Source organism: Lutra lutra, chromosome 8 (genome assembly GCF_902655055.1).
Source record: "Lutra lutra chromosome 8, mLutLut1.2, whole genome shotgun sequence".
NCBI classification, from domain to species: domain Eukaryota; kingdom Metazoa; phylum Chordata; class Mammalia; order Carnivora; family Mustelidae; genus Lutra; species Lutra lutra.
Genome location: NC_062285.1, coordinates 43,438,474 through 43,458,720, shown reverse-complemented (window position 1 = coordinate 43,458,720; position 20,247 = coordinate 43,438,474). Strand labels below are relative to the sequence as shown.

The 20,247-nt window shown below is 39.3% G+C and overlaps 2 protein-coding genes across 3 annotated transcripts in view; both read left to right on the top strand.

The window, feature by feature from the left end:
• The first annotated feature begins 3,619 nt into the window (after positions 1–3,619).
• NECAP1 (NECAP endocytosis associated 1) lies at positions 3,620–15,921 on the top strand. The gene is made up of 8 exons (XM_047741641.1): positions 3,620–3,770; positions 9,243–9,343; positions 9,499–9,603; positions 10,277–10,358; positions 11,171–11,279; positions 11,366–11,546; positions 13,774–13,876; positions 14,202–15,921. The coding sequence occupies exons 1-8, from the start codon at positions 3,676–3,678 to the stop codon at positions 14,248–14,250; spliced, it is 825 nt and encodes a 274-aa protein (XP_047597597.1). The 5' UTR covers positions 3,620–3,675; the 3' UTR covers positions 14,251–15,921.
• A 127-nt stretch (positions 15,922–16,048) lies between these two features.
• Positions 16,049–20,247, top strand: part of LOC125107042 (C-type lectin domain family 4 member D-like) — an 80,783-nt gene continuing 76,584 nt past the window's right edge. For both annotated transcript variants that reach the window (XM_047741645.1, XM_047741642.1), the window contains exon 1: positions 16,049–17,464. The gene's annotated coding sequence lies outside the window, so the exon portion shown is untranslated. The remainder of the gene's footprint in view (positions 17,465–20,247) is intronic.

Here is a 20,247-nt window from a genome sequence, read left to right as displayed (position 1 = left end):
AAGCATTCAGGTGCACATGTCCTTTCAGATCACTACATTTGTATCTTTAGGGTAAATACCCAGTAGTGCAATTGCTGGGCTGTAGGGTAGCTCTATTTTCAACTTTTTGAGGAACCTTCATACTATTTTCCAGAGTGGCTGCACTAGCTTACATTCCCACCAACAATGTAGGAGGGTTCCCCTTTCTCTGCATCATTGCCAACACCGGTCATTTCCTGACTTCTTCATTTTAGCCATTCTGACTGGTGTGAGGTGGTAGTAAGATGACTCTTTGAAAAAGCAGAGTAAAATATACACAATAATCTTAGTATATGATCTAATTATTGGAAACATTCTTGGTCTTTCTTCATTACTTTTTCTTTAACCTGTGGGTCAAGTGGGTCAAGATGTACTACTAGTATTGAAATCAGTTTTGTGGATTGAGAACAATAATATAAAATAGAATAGAATAGAACACAATAAAAATTATAAACTGCCATCATGTTTAATAGAATTATCATTTTGGGAAAACTTTGTTTCAAGTACATATGTGTGCATTGGGTTCTAATATAAAATGTGTTTCTACTGTGGGTAAATTTCACTCACATGTGAAATTTAAGAAACAAAACAAATGAACAAGGGGAAAAAAGAGAGAGAGAGGCAAACCCAGAAACAGAATCTGAACCATAGAGAACAAACTGATGGTTACTAAGGGGTGTGTGTGTGTGTGTGTGTGTGTGTGCATGGGTGAAGTAGGTGATGGGGAGTAAGGAGTACACCTGCTGTGATGAGCACCAGGTGAGGTATGGAGGTGTTGAATCACTATATCGTACCTGAAACTAATATTACACAGTATGTTAACTACACTGGAATTAGAAAAAAGTACCCGGTGAAGTCAAAGAGGAGGTATTATTTGAGCAGATATGTGAATGTATCAAATTGACAAGCTAGAGGAAAATGTTTAAGATAGAAGGTTTAATGCATGTAAAGGTGTGAAGAATATGATGAACACGGACAATTCTGGAACCAGAAGTAGTTTAGGATTACTGAAATTTTAAGTGAAAATTAATAAACTTTCTTTTTTTTGTTTTTTATCATGGATCTTTTCCTATGGCCTTCCTATGGCCATATATTTTTTATATTTTATTTTATTTTTTAAAATTTTTAAAAACATATATTTTATTTTTTATATTTTATATGTAAATATATAATATATAAATATATATTTAGGTACCAACATATATTTATATATATTTATATAAAATATATAAATCTTATATAACATTTATATTATAGATAATATATAATATATCAATATAAATAATATGATACATATTACTATATCATATGTAAATTTAAATATAAATTACATATAATATATAGAATACATACTATAAATATATATTTATATATAATTTTATTATATATTTTAGATTTTATGTAAATAATATATAATAAATTAGATATAAAAATAAATTACATAAATAATAGATATATAATAAGTATTATATAAATAATGTGTTATATATTATATATGTATTATATTATATATTATTATATTATGTATAACATAATATGTATTATAAATATTATCTATTTTAAAGATTTTATTTATTTATTTATTTGACAGAGAGAGAGACAGAGAGAGAGGGAACAAACCACAAGCAGGGACAGTAGCAGGAACAGTAGGAGAGGGAGAGGGAGAAGCAAGCTTCCCCCTAAGTGGGGCGCCCCATGCCACTGGATCCCAGGACAATGGGATCACGACCTGAGCTAAAGGCAGACACTTAACCCACTGAGCCACCCAGGCATCCCATGTTATATATATATTAATATATATTTTCTACTGATAGGTGTTCATGTTGTTTTGCATTACTCACTATTACAAACAATGCTGTAATAAATACTGTACTTACTTTACTGTGCATATAAGAATATCTCAGGGGCACCTAGGTGGTTTAGTTGGTTTAGAGTTTGACTCTTGATTTCTGCTCAGGTCAGGATCTCAGATGGTGAGCTGGAGCCAGGTGTCTGGCTCCCTTCTCAGGGTGAAATTTGCTTGAGATTCTCTTTCCTTCTTCCTCTGTCCCTCCTCTTCCATGCTTGCCTGCGCTCTCTCTCCTTCTTTCTCTCTCAAAATAAATAAATAAAATCTAAAAAAAAAAAAGTCTCATACCTATTAGTGGTTTTACTAAATTTAAAGTTATATATGATATTTTGATCAACTCTGCTAAATTTCCCTTCAAAATGTTCTATCAACGTACATTCATGGTACTAGTGTATGAGAGTAGCTGGTTTCCCACATCCTTGCCAGGGATATATATCATAAGTCCTTTTGAGGGTGCCTGGGTGGCTCAGTCGGTTAAGCGACTGTCTTCAGCTTGGGTCATGATCCCGGTTCTAGGATGGAGTCCCACATTGGGCTCCTGGCTCCACGAGAGTCTGCTTCTCCCTCTGACCGTCTCCCCTCTCATGCTCTCTCTCACTCAATGGATAATACAATCTTTAAAAAATAAGTAAGTCTTTTTGAATTTTAAGATCATCACTTTGTCAGGTAGGCTATTATTAATGACAGGTTTTCAACCAGTCAGTATAATGAAGTGGCAAAGACCACTGCTATTTTAGACAGACTTCAGTTCTTAACTTGGTTTTGACACCTGCTATCCCTGCTAATTAACTCGGTTCAAAGTGATAGTGTTGTGGCAAGTTTACATGTGAAGTGTACAAAGAACATATTTATGGAAAGAGTTCAATAGGATTTATCATTACAATAGGATTTGGAGCAAATAGTGGGCATTAAGTAATAGCTTATTAGTTTTCACTAATTTATCAGTAATTGAGTTGGTCCCATTTAAGAGTTTGAGGTTATTTTCCAAAAAGATAACCAGAATGTACACTGAAAGTGTGGCAAACTATTTCAACAGGTGTTGTTCTGTGAAATCCGAGATTAAACGGTGCTGTTAGGCAACTAATCAGGCTGGGCATTTTTAACATTTACATGCCTGAGGATTAAAATCCACCATGACTATGACTGAGTCATGTATTTATTGTAGGTACCCGGTTTGGGATTACCAACAGGTAATTACCCTTTTTCTGCTGGGAAACTGGTTAAAAGGTGGTTCTTGTCAGGGGCACCTGGGTGGCTCAGTGGGTTAAGGCCTCTGCCTTCCGCTCAGGTCATGATCCCAGGGTCGTGGGATCGAGCCCCGTGTGGGGCTCTCTGCTCAGTGGGGAGCCTGCTTCCTCCTCACTCTCTCTCTGCCTGCCTCTCTGCCTACTTGTGATCTGTCAAATAAATAAATAAAATCTTAAAAAAAAAAAGTGGTTCTTGTCAGAAAAAAATTCTCCCAGTTTTCAAGATGGTCCTCTTCCTCCTCAAGCACTGCAGGAACCTGCCAGCACCAAGATGGCGCTTTCCCTAATCACCTTTGGGAATCGAGATTTCCATAACGTGGGTCACGCACTGGAAAGGCCGTTTTGCCATTACCCAAGATGGCGAACTGCACAGCTTTACGGTTTCCAGGTTTCAATATGGCTTCCCCAGCCGGTACCTCCGGAGGTTAATCTCAGGAACCCAATTAAAATCGCGCGGAAGTAGCATAAGCGGAAGTTGCGCACAGCCCACCTCCCCCGCCCCCAACAGTCCGCCCCCATTCCATACGCCCCGCCTCCGGTGGCGCGGAGTGCAGAGCCAAGATGGCGGCCGAGTTGGAGTACGAGTCTGTTCTGTGTGTGAAGCCCGATGTTAGCGTCTACCGGATTCCTCCCCGGGCCTCCAACCGCGGTTACAGGTACTAACCCCGAGGCACTGCAGCACACGCATACCGGGTCGGGGATGACAGTTTCCTCCTCAGGTAGCACGCTGCACGTCCCTTGCCACTGCCACCTCTGGGTTGTCACCTTGTTAGCCTGCCCACCTGGGTTGTTAGGGCCCGGCCCTCCAGTTCTTTCCCCACTGTGGAATGCCATTCTGGTTTCCTCCGATTTTAGAAAAATTACCGTCTGCATCCTCACACCCCTCCTCCCTTGGACCCCTCTGGGTTACCCATCTGCTCCCCATCGTCCACATCCAATCGTCCCTGCTCCATTGCCAGTCACCTTTCGTTCTTTCCTGCGTCCTTCAGTGTGTCACCCTTGTCGAAACCCCCCTCCCGTCCTCCCTCATACCCATTACCAGTACCCCGTACGCTTTTGTGGATAGTCATTGTTGGCCATTCTGTAGGTGATACAGTTTATCTTCTGTGCTGTTGTCAGTCTTGCTACCAAATACCATCCATTATTTGGTTTCCTTTCAGTTCTGTGGCTAGTGGGCAAAGGTTAGGATTATAGGTTTTCCATTGGTTGTCCATTCTGTTTCTTTTCAGTTCGTTTTCTTGATGATTACATAGTATTTTCTATTTTCCTACACTCCCCCCCCCCCCCCCCCTTAACCTCTGCCATAGCTTTTTCTCTCCAGAGTTAATGGAGCATTTTCTCTATAGTGCTAACTAACCACCTTGTAATCCGATAACAGTGAGGTTCTGAGGATGCTGTAGGAAGTCATGAGGTCATGTAGTGGAAAGAGTTAACATGTTAACTGGATTACATGCTAAGAAATATGAGTATGACCTCTGACAACTTAACAGCTGTATGATTTGAGACAAATCTCTTAGCTTTTCCAAGCTTTAGTTTTCTCATCTGTGAAATAGGGAAAAAAAGTTAATGATAATAAAATCTGCTCTGGTTATGTACCTCACAGAAGTTTTTGGAGGGTTAAATGAAATAATATAATGTGAAAGAATTTAGGAAACAGTAAAGCAGCATGTAAATATATAGGATACTGTTCTTATTGTTCTCTGATCCACATCACCATCATGATTTTCCTCTTGGCATTTATTATTACTTGGACTGTTGTGCTCCTCCTGTGTCCTTTATTTTGCCTCTTTACCGGAGAGGCATTCATCATCAGTTCATCATCACTCAGTATCTTTGTGCTTGCTGACCTGTGCACTAGACCCTGTGTGTTGTACCTTTTGGTAAAGAGGTAGTCCTAATTCCAGTCTTTCAGTCAGACTCCAAATTGACCATGATAGGAATCTACATGCTTTCTGATGGTAGTTACAGGTAGTAATATGTGTGACTCAGCTGAGATCTCTTCCTTGGGAAGCTCCCCTTTACTTTTTCATTGTGGCTTTAGTATGTTTTCTGCATGCTTCCACAACACCTATGCTTATCTCTGTCATAGTGAGTGCTCTTCCTTCTGTATTGTAATTGATTGCTCGATCTGTTTTCCCAGACTAGCTATGAACAACTTGTATCTTTTCTAATTTTATAGCACCAGGCTCTACTATAGTGTCTGGCACATAGTGAGCACTCTAAATGTGGAAGAAATTAGTAGGTTATACTTAATCACATAAGTTAGCATTGATTGAACTGCTAAATAAAGTGGAATAGCCCAACTTAATAGTTAAGACTTCCTGGAGGATAGGATATACTATAAAGTGGGGTTCTCTTCTTTTTCTTCTGCTTTAAGATTTTTTAAAGACCTTCTCTCACCTATCTGCATTCTCTACCTTCACTTCCTACTTTATCCAGAGCCTTTTATCCTTATGTCCGTTAACAGCAGTGAGGCATCAAAACAGTTTCTTAATTTTCCTCTTTTTCTTGTTATCTATGTTTTCCAGCTTATTATTGACATTTGTAATCCTCCAAAAGGTATTTTATCATTATCCACTCTTACTATAATGAATGAAGAGAGCTGCACTAAGTTTGCATCGAGATTCCCATTTATTTGCTTTTGGTAAGACACTTAACTCTCTTTTTTAAATTTTATTTTATTTTATTTGTTTTAGAGAGAGAGAGAGAGAGAACAAGAGAGCACACAAGGAGTGCCTGGTTGGCTCAGTCGTTGAGTATCTGCCTTCCGCTCAGGTCATGATCCCAGGGTCCTAGAATTGAGCCCCGCATTGCAATACATCGGGCTCCCTGCTCAGTGGGAGGCCTGCTTCTCCCTCTCCCTCTTCCTCTCCTCTGGCTTGTGTTCCCTCTGTAGCTGTCTCTCTTTCTGTTGAATAAATAAATAAAATCTTTAAAAAAAAAAAAGAATGCACAAGCATGGGGAGCAGCAGAGGGAGAGGCAGAGGAAGACTCCCCACTGAGCAGGGAGCCTGACGTGGGGCTTGATCCTAGAATTCTGGGATCATGACCTGAGCCAAAGGCAGACGCTTAACTGAGCCAACCCAGGTGCCCGACACTTAACTCTTTTGAACTGTGGTTTCCTCATTTGTAAAAATGGATATACTACTTATACCTTGCAGTATCCTCTCACTTAATTTTCTTAAGAGTGAGCATAATGCCTGGCATGTAATAGATGCTTGATAAACATTACTTTTATGTCTTTTTCTCTGCCTAATCTTGTTTACAGAACACATTTTCCATTATAAGCATGACTTCTTTAGGCTGCTATTAAAGGAAAAACTGGGCTTTTTAGGAAGCAGGAGTCACTTGGTTTGAGTGGCTAAGATCACCTAGCGTGAGCTGTTGCTTCTCAGGCTTTCACTGATAGTTTAGGTCTATGAGAAAGTTATAAATGATGAAGAACTAGTATCCCAACCTATAAAAACTTTTATATTCATCACTACCCTCCTCCTCAGCTAAATCAATAGTAAGCTCAATAGTCTGTTTTAAGGTAATGAGAAGAACGCTGGACTTTGAAGTTAGGCATTATATACTTACTGTGTTACTGTTCTTCACCTAGAGAGACAGAGATAATAGGCTTTTCATGCCTGTTCGGTATGATTGCTGTAAGAATTTATTACTGAGGCGAATGAAAATTTTTGAAGTCAGTTCAGAAGACCAGTGAAACCAAGAGTTCCTCAGGCTAGGTCTTGGGAGTGGGAAAGAAACTAAGGCTGAAGGAGACTGCTGCTGGGGATATCCATTCACTTATTGAGAATTTGTTAAATATTGACCACTAGACATGCAAGATAAATAAGACAAGGAACTTGTCCCAGGAAACACATCTGGTAGGCTTGTTCTGATATATTCAGTATACTGTGTTTAGCTCATAGAGGCATAATAGAAGAAGTAATGACCATATTAAAAAAAATTAAAATACAGGGACCTTTAGAGCATTGTATTCTGGATCAGATTCAAGTACTTGAGCGTCTTTGAGGCAGGGCATCAAGAGAGGTGGACATGACAAAGATTTGTCTTATAAATTCTGTTCAAAACCTGTGCTTTCTCTTTTCCATCTTTTGCTTGCCATCTTGTTAAACTTATTATTGTTTAGATATACTTATTGTTACCTTTCTATCTTGTGAGTGTTTGTCTTTGGGTTCCTAAGGGATGAGCTTGTTTGTTTTGTTTTTAAGATAATATTTTTAAGTAATCTCTGCACCAACGTGGGCCTTGAACTCACAGCCTCAAGATCGAGAGTCACGTGCTCTACTGACTGAGCCAGCCAGCTGCCCCAGGATAAGTTATTAATAACTTTTACTTTGCTCTCTCTTTTCCACACTCTGACAAAATCACAAGGCACTGCTTTGTAAAATTGGTCATATTTAAATGTCTTAGATTTCATTCAAATTTATTTATCATCATACAGATTGTAAGTATTCAGTATTTGTAATGTTTCCATGGACATCGGTATGTTTAGCCCACCTGTCTTTCCTAAACTCCAGACTCGTATTCAAATGCCTTCTCTGTATCTTCGCTTGAAAATCTGTTTGCTACCTTAAACTCTACATATTCAAAACTGAACTCCTAATCTTCCTTCCCAGACGTTGCTCTACCTATAGTCTATCTCTGTTATTGGCAGCTCTGTTGCTCAGGCTAAAATCTTGAGAGTCATCCTTGACTTTTCTCTTTCCTTCTACCTCACATTAAATCCATTAGAAAATCCTTCTTCTTGGCTTTAAATATATCCAAAATGTAGCCACTTCCGCTGCCTCTTCTTCCTAGTCACCATTATGACTCCTAGATTACTGCAGTCATCTCTTAACTAATCCTCATGCTTCGTCACTTACATAGCTTCTACACACAACAGACAAAGTAATCCTTTTAAAATAAAAGGAAGATTGGGGTGCCTGGGTGGCTCAGTAGGTTAAGCATCTAACTCTTGATTTTGGCTCAGGTTGTGATCATCTCAGGGTCATGAGATTGCGCCCTGTGTCTGGCTCCACATTCAGCGGGAAGTTCTGCTTGAGATTTTTCTTCCTCCCTTCACCTCTCTCTCAAATAAGTCTTTAAAAAAAACAGCTACTCTCTTAAATAAAATAAAAGGAAGATCCTGATCATGTTTCACCTCTGCTTAAAACCTGTAATGGCTTCTTCACTCAGAGTGAAAGCCAAAGTTCTTACAAGGCCTATAAAATTTGACCCTCTGTTACCTCTCCCACTTCATCTCTTAATTTATTTTATTCTCACTGTAGCAGCTTCCTTTTTTTTTTGAGGGCAGACATTCCGGACACACTCCCATCTTAGCACCTGTTGACTAATTGTTCTAGTCCAGAAATTGCCCCCTTCCTCCTTTATCTGCATGGGTAACTTTCTTGCTTCCTTCACATTTTTGCTCACTTTTCACTTTGTTAATAAGGTCTCCCCAACCACCTTCTTGAATGTTACAACCTGTTTATTCTCCCACTACCCTTCCAGTTTCCCTTTTCTGCCTCTGCATTTTCTTTTTTACTGTAGTACTTACCTTCTGAGATACTATTTATATTGCTTATTTATGTTTTCTTTTATTACTTGTTTTCTATTATATTGTAAATCTCATGAGGGTAGAAGTCTTTGTTTTGTTCATTCACTGTTGTATCCCAAGCGCTCAGAATAGTGCCTGTGACTTAATACACACTCTGTAAATATTGGTTGAATTCAGTGAAAGATGATGATACATTTAGGGATTTGGGAAGGGTTCTATTACCAATATGATTTATTTAGTAGACTTTGTTGTTACCTGATCGGTAAAATACTGTTATATAAATTATTATATGCAGTAGGAAAATGGTATTATTATGAGAATTTTAAAAAATTGCTTGTATTTGTACTTTACATGTTTTTATTGATGCTTATTGGATAATCCTTACATAGTAAGGGCTTGTTTGCTGTGGGCTATATGTACTAATGAGACATCTATGTAGAGGGGTCATAAGTTATTCTTATTGATTATTTAATAGTTAGAAAGAATAAGCCCAGGACAGCAAAATAGAACTGTGACAAATGATTTGTGTAGGTTTTTAGTAATTAAAGACATGGACCTGAGACTTCCTATTTTCCGATTCTAGGGCATCTGACTGGAAATTAGACCAGCCTGATTGGACTGGTCGCCTCCGAATCACTTCAAAAGGGAAGATTGCTTACATCAAACTTGAGGATAAAGTTTCAGGTAATCTGTGCTGGTGACTCTCTGACGTATTAAGAGTATTAGTTTGGTGCATTTATAAGTACATTTAAGTTGGGGACTGGAATGGAAATATTTGCTAACTGGAGTTTTAGATTTTTGCTTCCTTTGCCCAAAGAAGTCTTTTTCTTACCTGTCAGGGGAGCTCTTTGCTCAGGCACCAGTAGAACAATATCCTGGTATTGCTGTGGAGACAGTGACAGATTCCAGCCGCTACTTTGTAATCCGGATCCAGGATGGTACTGGTAAGGAATCTGGGATTTTGAATGGGATGATAGTAGGAAAATAGGTAAATGCACTTCAATGAAAGTGTGTCCTGATTGCATTTATCTTTCTTTAGTTTACTAAATTTTTCCTCTCCTTTCTCCATAGTTAACTGTAGTTGCTAAAAGCAAGGACAAGGATTAACATGTTATTAGTAATAGATATGAACACAAGTTCAAGACACGGTGATTAATAGGTAGACGTAAATAAATCAAAGTGTCTAACTAACCAAAGAATTAACACATATTGCCCATTCACTCATTGTTTGTGGTGGGTTTTGGTGGGACTGTCTTAAATCATCTATGTTAGGGCAGTCATTCTTTATCTTTTCTCTATAGTCTCTATCAGAGGTTGTCCTAACTTTTTGTTAGGATGCAGTTAGTAAATATTTTAGATTTTGTTCTCAACTGTAGCTACTTAATTCTGCTGATGTAGTGTGAAAGCAGCCGTATAATGTGTAAACAAATTGGTGTAGCTGTGTTCAAGTAAAATGTTACTTATAAAGACAAGTGATGGTAGCATTTGGCCTTTGGGCTATATGTAGATTGTGGACCCCTGGGCTGTGAGAAAATGTTTCAAGTTCTGGACTTTTCACTGGGTAGAATTTTCCCCAAGGGGTACTTCCTATTGAGAATATTCCTGTCTTTTTCACAGGGCGTAGTGCTTTCATTGGCATTGGCTTCACAGATCGGGGTGATGCCTTTGACTTTAATGTCTCCTTACAAGATCACTTCAAGTGAGTGAAATTTGACCTTTAGTTACCTGGTTAAAAGGTTTTGGATGTGCTCCTTTTCAGTTGAATGGACACTCTTTTACCTTCTGGTTTCTGTATTTGGTAAACTAGTGCATTATGAATTTGAATCTTTCCATTTGCTTACATTATCTTTGTATTTGCTCTATCCTTTCCTTAAAACCTGGAACATGTTTTTGGTCCCTTGTACAGTATTTTGATATGCTTTTGTTATGTCTCTGGGGACTTGTGCTTTTAAGTGGCTGAGGGAGGCATATAATAATAGCAGGACTGTATGGGAGGTAGTGGGGAGTTGTGGGGCAGTTTTGTTACTTTGTGTAGCTGACATGTTCTATGTCTGTTTCAACATTTCTTCCACCTGCCTGGTTTTGGCACAGCTGTGGTGGGTAGCATCATGCACACGGTCTACTCCCTACTTCAAGGGCAGGCATAGGCACAACTCTGCTTTTCTGCCTCAGAACTCTTGAAACTGTGGAAGTCCACTCACTTGGCACAGGAATGCAGCCTGGAAGGACTGAGGAATTAACACTCCCTCAGGGGCAGCGCTCAGCCATGGAGGATGGGAATTGGCAGCTAAATGCTGTCCTTGGAGGGACAAGTTAAATATGTATTCTGTGTGGCTCCTCAGTGCCACTGAATGCTGTTGCCCTCTTTCATGGCTTTTCTTCCTTTCCTTCTTCATTCTTCATATTCCCTCACTCTGCTTTCTGGAATCCTGTTTCCCATAAGTTAGTTACACTCAGGTTTGTGTGCCGGACTCTCAGGTAATCTCAGATTAACATAATTTACTCTTTTAGGTGGGTAAAGCAGGAATCTGAGATTTCCAAAGAATCTCAGGACATGGATAATCGTCCCAAGTTGGATCTGGGCTTCAAGGAAGGACAGACTATCAAATTGAGTATTGGGGTGAGTATGCTTTCTTTCCCCCACTCCCTGTATTTCTGTAATAAGCTTGTGACTTTTTCTTTCTCTTCTCTGTTTTCTCTATGTAGAACATTACAACTAAGAAAGGGGGTGCTTCTAAGCCCAAGACTACAGGGGCTGGGGGCCTAAGCTTGCTCCCACCCCCACCTGGAGGCAAAGTCACTATTCCCCCACCGTCTTCCGTTGCCATCAGCAATCATGTCACTCCACCACCCATTCCAAAATCTAACCATGGAGATAGTGATGCAGGTAAATCTCTTCATAACTTTGAGAAATCATCATATCTTAGGTTTTGATTGGGTAGCATCTGTTTGTCAAGGAGTATCTTGATGTTTTTACTGTTAAATGGCACTTGGTACTGACACAGTGATTCTGGCAGCCTCTAATAAGGAATTAAAGCTTTTACAGTGAACCGAGAGTCATGATATTTGGCAGGTTCTTTGTTGGAAAATGAGTAGATTTAATAACTATTTTCTTCATTATACCTTGGTGAGACTCTAGCTAGGGCTGAGAGTCAGATGGAGTAAGATTTTGGTTATAGCTCTGCTATTTTATATCTGAATGTATTTAGTAACATTTACATTTTTGAGTCTCAATATCCTTTTTTGCTTTTTAAAGATTTTATTTGAGGGGTGCTTGGGTGGCTCAGTTGGTTAAGCATCTGCCTTCAGCTTGGGTCATGATCCCAGGGTACTGGGATCGAGCCCTGCATCTGGCTCCCTGCTCAGCGGGGAGCCTGTGTCTCCCTCTCCCTTTGCCTCCCGCTCCCCCTACTTGGTGCTTGTGTGCTCTCTTCTCTCTCTGTGCCAAATAAATAAATATAATCTTAAAAAAAAAAGATTTTATTTGAGAGAGAAAGTGTACACGGGGGGAAGGGGCAGAGTGAGAGGAAGAAGCAGACTCTCTGTTGAGCAGGGAGCCCAACGTAGGGCTCGATCCCAGCACCCCGGGATCATGACATGAGCTGAAGCTAGATGCTTAACTGACTGAGCTACCCAGGCATCCCATCTCAATATCCTTAACTGCAAAATGGAGACTTAGAATTACCCCAGGATTATAAAGGAGAAATGATGTGACACCACCTAGCATAGTCCTTTGAACATTGCAGCCATGCAGTAAATGTTATTTTTTTTTTATCTTTTGTTTCTTCCCAAAGGCATTTGGGAGAAAATTAGACAGCATCTGGGTTTATGAATACATTTTCACTCTTCCGTATTATCTGAGGGGAAAAAGAATAGATGGAGTTTTTCCATTTCAAGAATGGGAACATTAGGGGCGCCTGGGTAGCTCAGTGGGTTAAGCCTCTGCCTTCAGCTCAGGTCATGATCTCAGGGTCCTGGGATCGAGCCCTACTACATCAGGCTCTCTGCTCAGCGGGGGGCCCTGCTTCCCCCTCTCTCTCTGCCTACCTCTCTGCCTACTTGTGATCTCTCTCTATCAAATAAATAAATAAAATCTTTAAAAATAAATAAATAAGTAAATGTCAACTCTTCTCCAAAAAAAAGAATAGGAACATTAGAACTTGGGAAGGAATTTTCCAAAGATTAGAGAAGCAGGTATTAGAATCTGTAGTTTTAACTTACTGTATTACAGGATGTAGAGCATTCATATCATTGATTGCTAAGAGTAAACTTCTTTTGAAATTTTGACATAAAAATGGTTATAACCTACATCTTTTCTTAAGTGTCTCCAGAAGGCACTGGGTGTAATGTCTAAGGTTTACTTTAAAGTTTTTTGAATTAAGTTATTTATTTTAAGATAATCATAGGTTCCCATGCAGTTATAAAAAATAACACAAAGAAATCCTGTGTACCCTTTACTCAGTTCCCCTAAATGGTAACATTTTGCAAAACCAAAGTCAGATACCACCAGGAAGTTGACATCGATACCATCTACTGATCTTATTTAGATTTCATCAGATTTACATATTCTCATTTGTGTGTATATGTGTGTTTTTAGTTCTATGCACTTTTATTGTGGGTAGGTTCCTGGATCCATCACCATGGTCAGGATACAGAACAGCTCCAGCAGTACAAGGATCCCTCATGTCATCCGTTTATAACCGCACCTACCTCCTGTGTCCTGCCTCACACCCCCTCACTAACCCTAGGCAATCACTAATTTCTTTTCTCTCTCTATAATTTTGTCACTTCTGTGAATGTTATTAAGTGGAGTCATAGAGGACATAACTTTGGGGGATTGGCTTTTTCCACTCCGCATACTTCCCTTGAGATTCATCCAAGTTGTGTCTGTCAGTAGTTTCTCTGTTGTTGGATAGTAGTTCATGGTATGGAAGTACTACAGTATGTTTAACCTTCGCCCATGGAAAGACATCTGGGTCGTCTTCCGTTTTTGACTATTACAGATTAAGCTGCAGTGAACATTTGTGTGTAGATTTGTGTGAGCATAAGTTTTTATTACTAAGATTTTTATTATGTTTTCCCTTTTCTTTCTCTTCTCTTTACTGTGTATTCAGACATCCTTTTAGATTTGGATTCTCCTGCTCCTGTCACGACACCAGCATCAGCTCCAGTTTCTGCAAGCAGTGACCTGTGGGGAGACTTTAGCACTGCATCCAGGTATGAACCTCATGAAACCACCATACTCTCAGTCAGAGGAAATGTTACAGTTAAATGAAGTCTTGATCTGGGAAAGCAGGGCATTTGCAGGTCATAGAGTCTTCGGCAGGAATTCTAGGTAAAGTAGTAGGGGAGTGTGGGGATTGGTGGGGCAAGAGAGTTGTAGGATGATGTTTGAGTGGGATATCTCAAGACTTGATAAGTAGAATTTCTGCGAGGTATAGTTTCAGAAAATCTGGGCAGCAATTTCTTGGAAGCTATTACATGAAGAATGGAGTAGCTATCCTAATTCCTTTGACTTTCTCTCTCTTCTCCTGTCTTACAGCTCTGTTCCAAACCAGGCACCACAGCCATCCAACTGGGTCCAGTTCTGAATAGCACTGGCAGGACATTAAGGACAGACTTGAAGAAAAAAAATGAACTTGAGGGCACCAATCTATGAGGGAAGCTAGGAACTCCTACTGTCCCCAGAATCAAAATTACTGGACAATCTTTTTCATAGCTTCTCCATTGCATTCAAGCTGGTTTATGTCACTCCCCTATGTTGATACTTGCTGTACAGCCAAGAAAGTATCCCTTATCTCCTGTTCACTATTAAGGCAGGGGAATAATGGGTCTCACCATACTTGTGGCTGACTATGCAGGGCTCAGAAGGCCAGATCTCTTTGCGGGGGGGGGGTGCAAAATCTGCCATCTGTAAAATTTTTCTCCCATCTTTTCAATTCTTCCTTCTTTCCAAATCATCTCATGACCCTGTGTGCCCTATTTAGCAATTTCAGGGGAGACAGAAACCTTGAAATTTCCTTTTCCATTAACCTAAGACCCTAACAATGGACTGACTGACCTCAGTGTTTACAAATTGAGTTTTGATAGGGATAGGTGTGAAGAAAGATGTGTTTCCTGGGTTAGTGTTATATATGTTCCTTCAGGCTTATCCTGTTCAGTGAACACCCAGTGCCAGGTGCAGCTCCATCACCCTCTCATGTGTTTACATGTTTCTTCCTATGCTCAGAGGGTCTTGCTGGTGGCACTTTCACTGTTCTTTGTTTGCTGAATAGTGCAACATCTTTGATCAGTGGGTGTCTCTTGGATGAAGGAGGTTCAAGGGGCCATGTTTCCCAAGTTACGTTGTAGAGAAGCGTTTACTTTTCTTGCAGCTCCATCTAGTTGCTGCATTTGAAGTGTGGCATTACTTTGTATTTGCCCCATTATTTGACCTGAAGTTGAAGGGTTTAGAGATTTTAACCGGATATGTAGAGCAGAGGGGTTGAAAGCACGTAGCTCTCTTTCAGGACCCATATTGCCTTGCTGCCTGGGTATCTGGTTCCTTCCCATAAACATTTATTTTTCAGTCTATCTAGCTTTTCCGTAGAAAGCTGCTATTACCTACATCGTCATCTAGAAGGAAGTCAGAGAGTCCATGGTGCAGGCTGTGATAGGTTTGCCCGAGTGATGGCCTTGATAAACCGTCACCTGGGGTATCTCAAAAGCAAGTTACTCTTCCTCCACTTTCCCTTCCCTCTACCCCACCATTCCTTTTACGATGCTGTGAAGAGAGTTCCCTTTCTTGGATGAATGGGCACTATCTATTTTGTTAATCGGCAGTTTTGAGGATGAAATGGGAGGATGTCCTTTCTTCCCTTAGCATTTCTTTGGATGTGTACACTCTGGCTGAAGGGAGTCTTATATTTAGTTTCAAAATACATTCTCTCTCCTGCATTTCCTTCCTGACTCTTTTTAGCTTTGGGTCCATTTTTTTTCATTGCCTCCTGTTCCAGGCAGCTCTATTCTTACAGAGCCATGGCAGGACATTTTAAAATTCCAATAGAAAACACTAAATGGGAAGTTCTGTAGAATCACTAGTGACTAACTACTGGGAACCTATTTTCTCAATCTTGCTCCATGTTGTGTTCTTTGTATTCTCAAGATGATAATATATTATGTATTTGAATCGCTGAAAAATTGAAAAATGAAATTTAAAATATATGTATATAAAGCATATGCTGTATTGGTGCAATAATGGTAATTAAAAGTGTGGAAAAAGGTAGTGTCTCCTTTATCTTTTAATTTGTCTATTTCAGTGCCTTTTTAGTTTAACTGACCCTGTATAAATGGACCAGTAGACAATAAACAGATATTTTATATCTATTACTCTTTTTCAAGAGGTAGATTCAGGTTAAGTTCTGCCTTTTTAAATTCAGGTTAGACTTCTGCCCTCATGGTTCAAAACCCACAGAGCACTCCTTGTAGAGATCATATGAATTATTTGCTGGAATAGTTCATTTCCTTTGCTTCAGATTATCTTCATGGTGTAGGCCACCTCTCACATCCCAGAACCATAAGCAGCATAAATGAGGGGAATCAGTGTATGAGATGGAACCAAAGTCAAGGCCATAGACTTTGGAAGTCAGGAGGATCTTGGAGTTCTCATTCAGTGATTTTCACAGAAGGTGAATCAAAATGACATATGTGTTTGCCTTTTTTTTTTTTTTTTTAATAAAGTAACATGCTTCTCCCTCCAGAGGTTCTGCTGCAGCTCCTCCATTTGCTTTCCTAGAGTAGGGCCTGGATGGCTCTCCTAACCATGGCCTTTCTTATCATTACTGAGATGGTGAGGCACTGTCATTGATAGAAGTGTATCCTAAACCTCGAGTTTTTATTTGGGGAAAAATGTGGACAATCAGTTCTGTTTTGTTTTGTTTTGTTTTGTTTTAGCTCAATCCCTTCAGTTATACATTTGTATCTACCTTCACAGTTGTGTGAACTTTTATTACTCCACTTCCTCCATTCTGATGACCTTCTAGGCTGTTGGCTTGCCTCTAGCTTTCTTTTCCTCCAGCTCCAGTTCAGCTTACCTGTTACCACCAGAATCATCTTCCTCCCTGAGCCTTGCTGATGCCCTTTCTTCCCCAGCTCATTGTCTTTAATGATTTTCCTTTGTGTATGGAATAAAGTCCATAGTACCATTTCATCCTCAACTCTGTTTTCCCTTCCACCCCCAGTATGCTCCTGGAACTAGGGGACTGGTCATTCTTCAGATGCCATTAGCACCATGAGCACTGAACACTTGCTAAAATTCCCTCTGCCTAGAATACCTTCCTGTCTGTTGAAATCCTTTGCATTTCATAAAGCTCATGTAAATGCTACTTCATGAAATGTCACCTATCCTCCCAGTCTGAAAAATGATCTCCCTTGCTTTGTTTGGGTTGCTGTTTAAATTCTTACTGGTTTGTAAACTCTTTGAATACAATGACCATGTCTTCATTTTTATATGCTTTACCATACTTCCCGTATACCTTTTTATGTAGTCGATACTCATTAAATACTTGTTGAATTAACAGTGATTTCAGTGAAGAAGGACTAGAAATCAGAAAATTGGGTGTTTTACTTCTTTTATTTATTCTCAGGGTTGTTCCTTGCTACATAAGTATTCCTTACCGCTTTGTCATAGTTGGAGAAAATCTCATTTGTGTGCTCCAGAGTCCGCCAGTATTAGGAATTGGAAAACAGTGATGAAGAAAAATTTTACTTTGGTACTTTGCCTATGACCTGAGAGAAGAAAAACAATACTGTAAAGCACAGCTGTGGGTAGGTTTGGTAGCTTACTGTCTCATTTTGATTATTATAACCGTCTAAGATTACATTGCACTTTGGCTATGTTTATTTTCTAGCTTCTAAAAAATCCATTTCTGTTATTGCCTCTTAACTGTACATGAAGGGAATACATATGGTTTGTGACTAGGGGACTCCTATTCAGGAGCTCCCCATCAATCACATATTCTCTAGAGAAGGAAAGGGCAAATGAAGAGCTTTATCTTTACTTCCAGGTCCCTTAAGCCTGGAGGATATATGTAGCCTTATGATTGTTTTCACAGAAATTTTATGGCTTGACATTTATTTCAGATTTTGCAATAGTCATTTTCAGCCCCCTTTTGAAAGATAAGGTACAGGGGTAGTAGGTTTTTTAAAAAGCTCTGCTATAGGGATGCCTGGGTGGCTCAGTCATTAAGTGTCTGCCTTTGGTTCAGGTCATGATCTCATGTGAGATCGAGCCCCATGTGGAGCTCCTTGATCAGTGGGGAGCCTGCTTCTCACTCTCCCACTCCACCAGCTTGTGTTCCCTCTCTTGCTGTGTCTCTTTCTGTCAAATTAAAAAAAAAAAAAATCTTAAAAAAAAAAAAAAAAAGCTCTGCTGTGTTTGAATTGCCTATTTTGGAGCCGGGAGTTAAATAATTGTCCATGGTGACCTCGTTCTGCCTTACCAGTCTGAGGATAGTGTCATCCCCTCAATTAAATACAATAATGCATTAAGACCCATTGTGGATTACTTGCTTTTTAATACTTTCTTTTTTCTTATGTGTGCTCTGCCACAGAACCTGTAATAGGAAAAAAGGCATTGGAGCACTTTCTGTGAAATGCTTAATCTGACTGCATATCAGCATGGGACCACTAGAGGGCGAGCTCCCTCTAGCAACTCTAACCCAACTGTAGGAAATACTGCACAAATGTCCTGGTGACTGGGAAAGTGTTTAAAAAGAAAGACATAAAAGAAAGACTCAAGAGACATATTTGTGGAGTCTAAACATGCATTTAGATGTAAAGTTTGTTGGGAATGTAGAAAAATTGCTGTTTAGGTAGGCAGAAAATGAAGTAGAGAATTAGAATTTCTTTAGACTTTAATACTTAAATAAATATTTGAATGGGGAATATACTTAATTTTAATACCCCCCCATCAAAATAGATGTTTAATAGGTAGTAAAGTATAGTAATGGTTATAGCATGGATTTGGGAGGGAACAAATTGCCTTGGTACAAAATTTTGCTTTGCCACTTACTGGCTTTTTAACTTTGGACAAGTTACTTAACTTTTGTTTGCCTTAGTTTCCTCATGTGCAGTATGAGGATAATAGTTCCTACCTTATTGGGTTATTGTGACAACAAAATTAAAATTTTAAAGTGCTCAGACAGGGTCTGGCACATGGTACTAAAACTACTGCTGCTTGGTGGCTTTTCTAATTCTCAGTATCAGGGCATGCAATGAAATGGTAAGTATAAGGGTAAAGTGATGTGACTTCCTTTCTTATTTAAAAGAAAATTTGGGAATACAACATATTCATTTGAACATTTATATATTTTAATAAGAGTACCACTGTTGTGTTGCTAACACCTTTTTTTTTTTTTTAAGGTTTTATTTATTTTAGAAAGAGATAGCTTACGGCCTCCAGGGGAGGTGGCATTTTGAGCAGACTCTGCTGAGCGTGGAGCCTGGTGCAGGGCTTGACCTCAGGACCCTGAGATCATGACTTGAGCTGAAACGAAGAGTCAGTTGCTTAATAAACTGAGGCACCCAGGTGCCCCTAGAAGCTAAACTTCTAGTTGACATCACAAATATATCACATTTATTTGATACTTAATTTTTTTTCTGGTGAGAACAATTAAGATCTAGTCTCTTACCTCTTTGAAGTTTATAATGCAGTATTGTCTATAATCACCATGCTGTGGGTTAGGCCTCCAGGACTGATTTATCTACTGGTTTCAGGTTTGTGCCCTTAAACCTCATCTCACCAACCCCCCACCACCTAATGCCTGGTAACCACCAATCTACTCTTTGTTTCATGAGTTCGGCTTTTTTGAATTTCATATATAAGTAATAACATATAATATTTGTCTTCCTCTGTCTGACTTATCTCATTTAGCATTGCCCTTCAAGGTCATTCTACATTGTTGCATACATACATATAAACACGCCTATCTTTTTTAATCATAAATGAACACAGGTTGTTTTGATATTTTGACCTTTGTGAGCAATGCTGCAATAAACATGGGAGTGCTTATAGGTCTTTGATTCCCTATTTTCATTACTTTCGGATGAATACCTAGAAGTGGATCATTTGGCAGTTTTAGTGTTTTGAGGGACCTCTGTACTGTTTTCGATAGTGCTGTACTAATTCGTCTTTCTGTCAATAGTGTAGAAGGATTCCCTTTTCTCCACATCCTTGCCAACACTTGTTATCTCTTGTTGTCTTCACAACAGCCATTCTAAAAGGTGTGAGTTGATATTTCATTGTGGTTTTTGTTTGCATTTCCCTGATGATGACTGATGCTGAGTATATTTTCATGTGAATGGGCCCCAAGCATCACTCCTGCCAGTCTGGGTCCACCATAGGGCTTGGAATGGATTAAAGTAGAAATGGTATCTTTGTGGTCTTGAGTCACACTGAAACAGTTGACTGCTTATGGTTCTAAATAAACATAACCTACCTTTTGTAAATGAAAGAAAAAAGAGCTGCCAGCCATTTTATGTCTTTCTTGGAAAAATACATGTACTTTCTCTGCCCAATTTTAATTTCATTGTTTTTTTGTTACTGAGTT

Bases quoted from the DNA above. Each gene is read 5' to 3' on its own strand.
- NECAP1 (XM_047741641.1), top strand. From the start codon at position 3,676: ATGGCGGCCGAGTTGGAGTACGAGTCTGTTCTGTGTGTGAAGCCCGAT. The intron at 9,344-9,498 runs GTAATCTGTGCT...CTTACCTGTCAG, and splicing joins ACTTGAGGATAAAGTTTCAG to GGGAGCTCTTTGCTCAGGCA. The intron at 13,877-14,201 runs GTATGAACCTCA...CCTGTCTTACAG, and splicing joins GACTTTAGCACTGCATCCAG to CTCTGTTCCAAACCAGGCAC.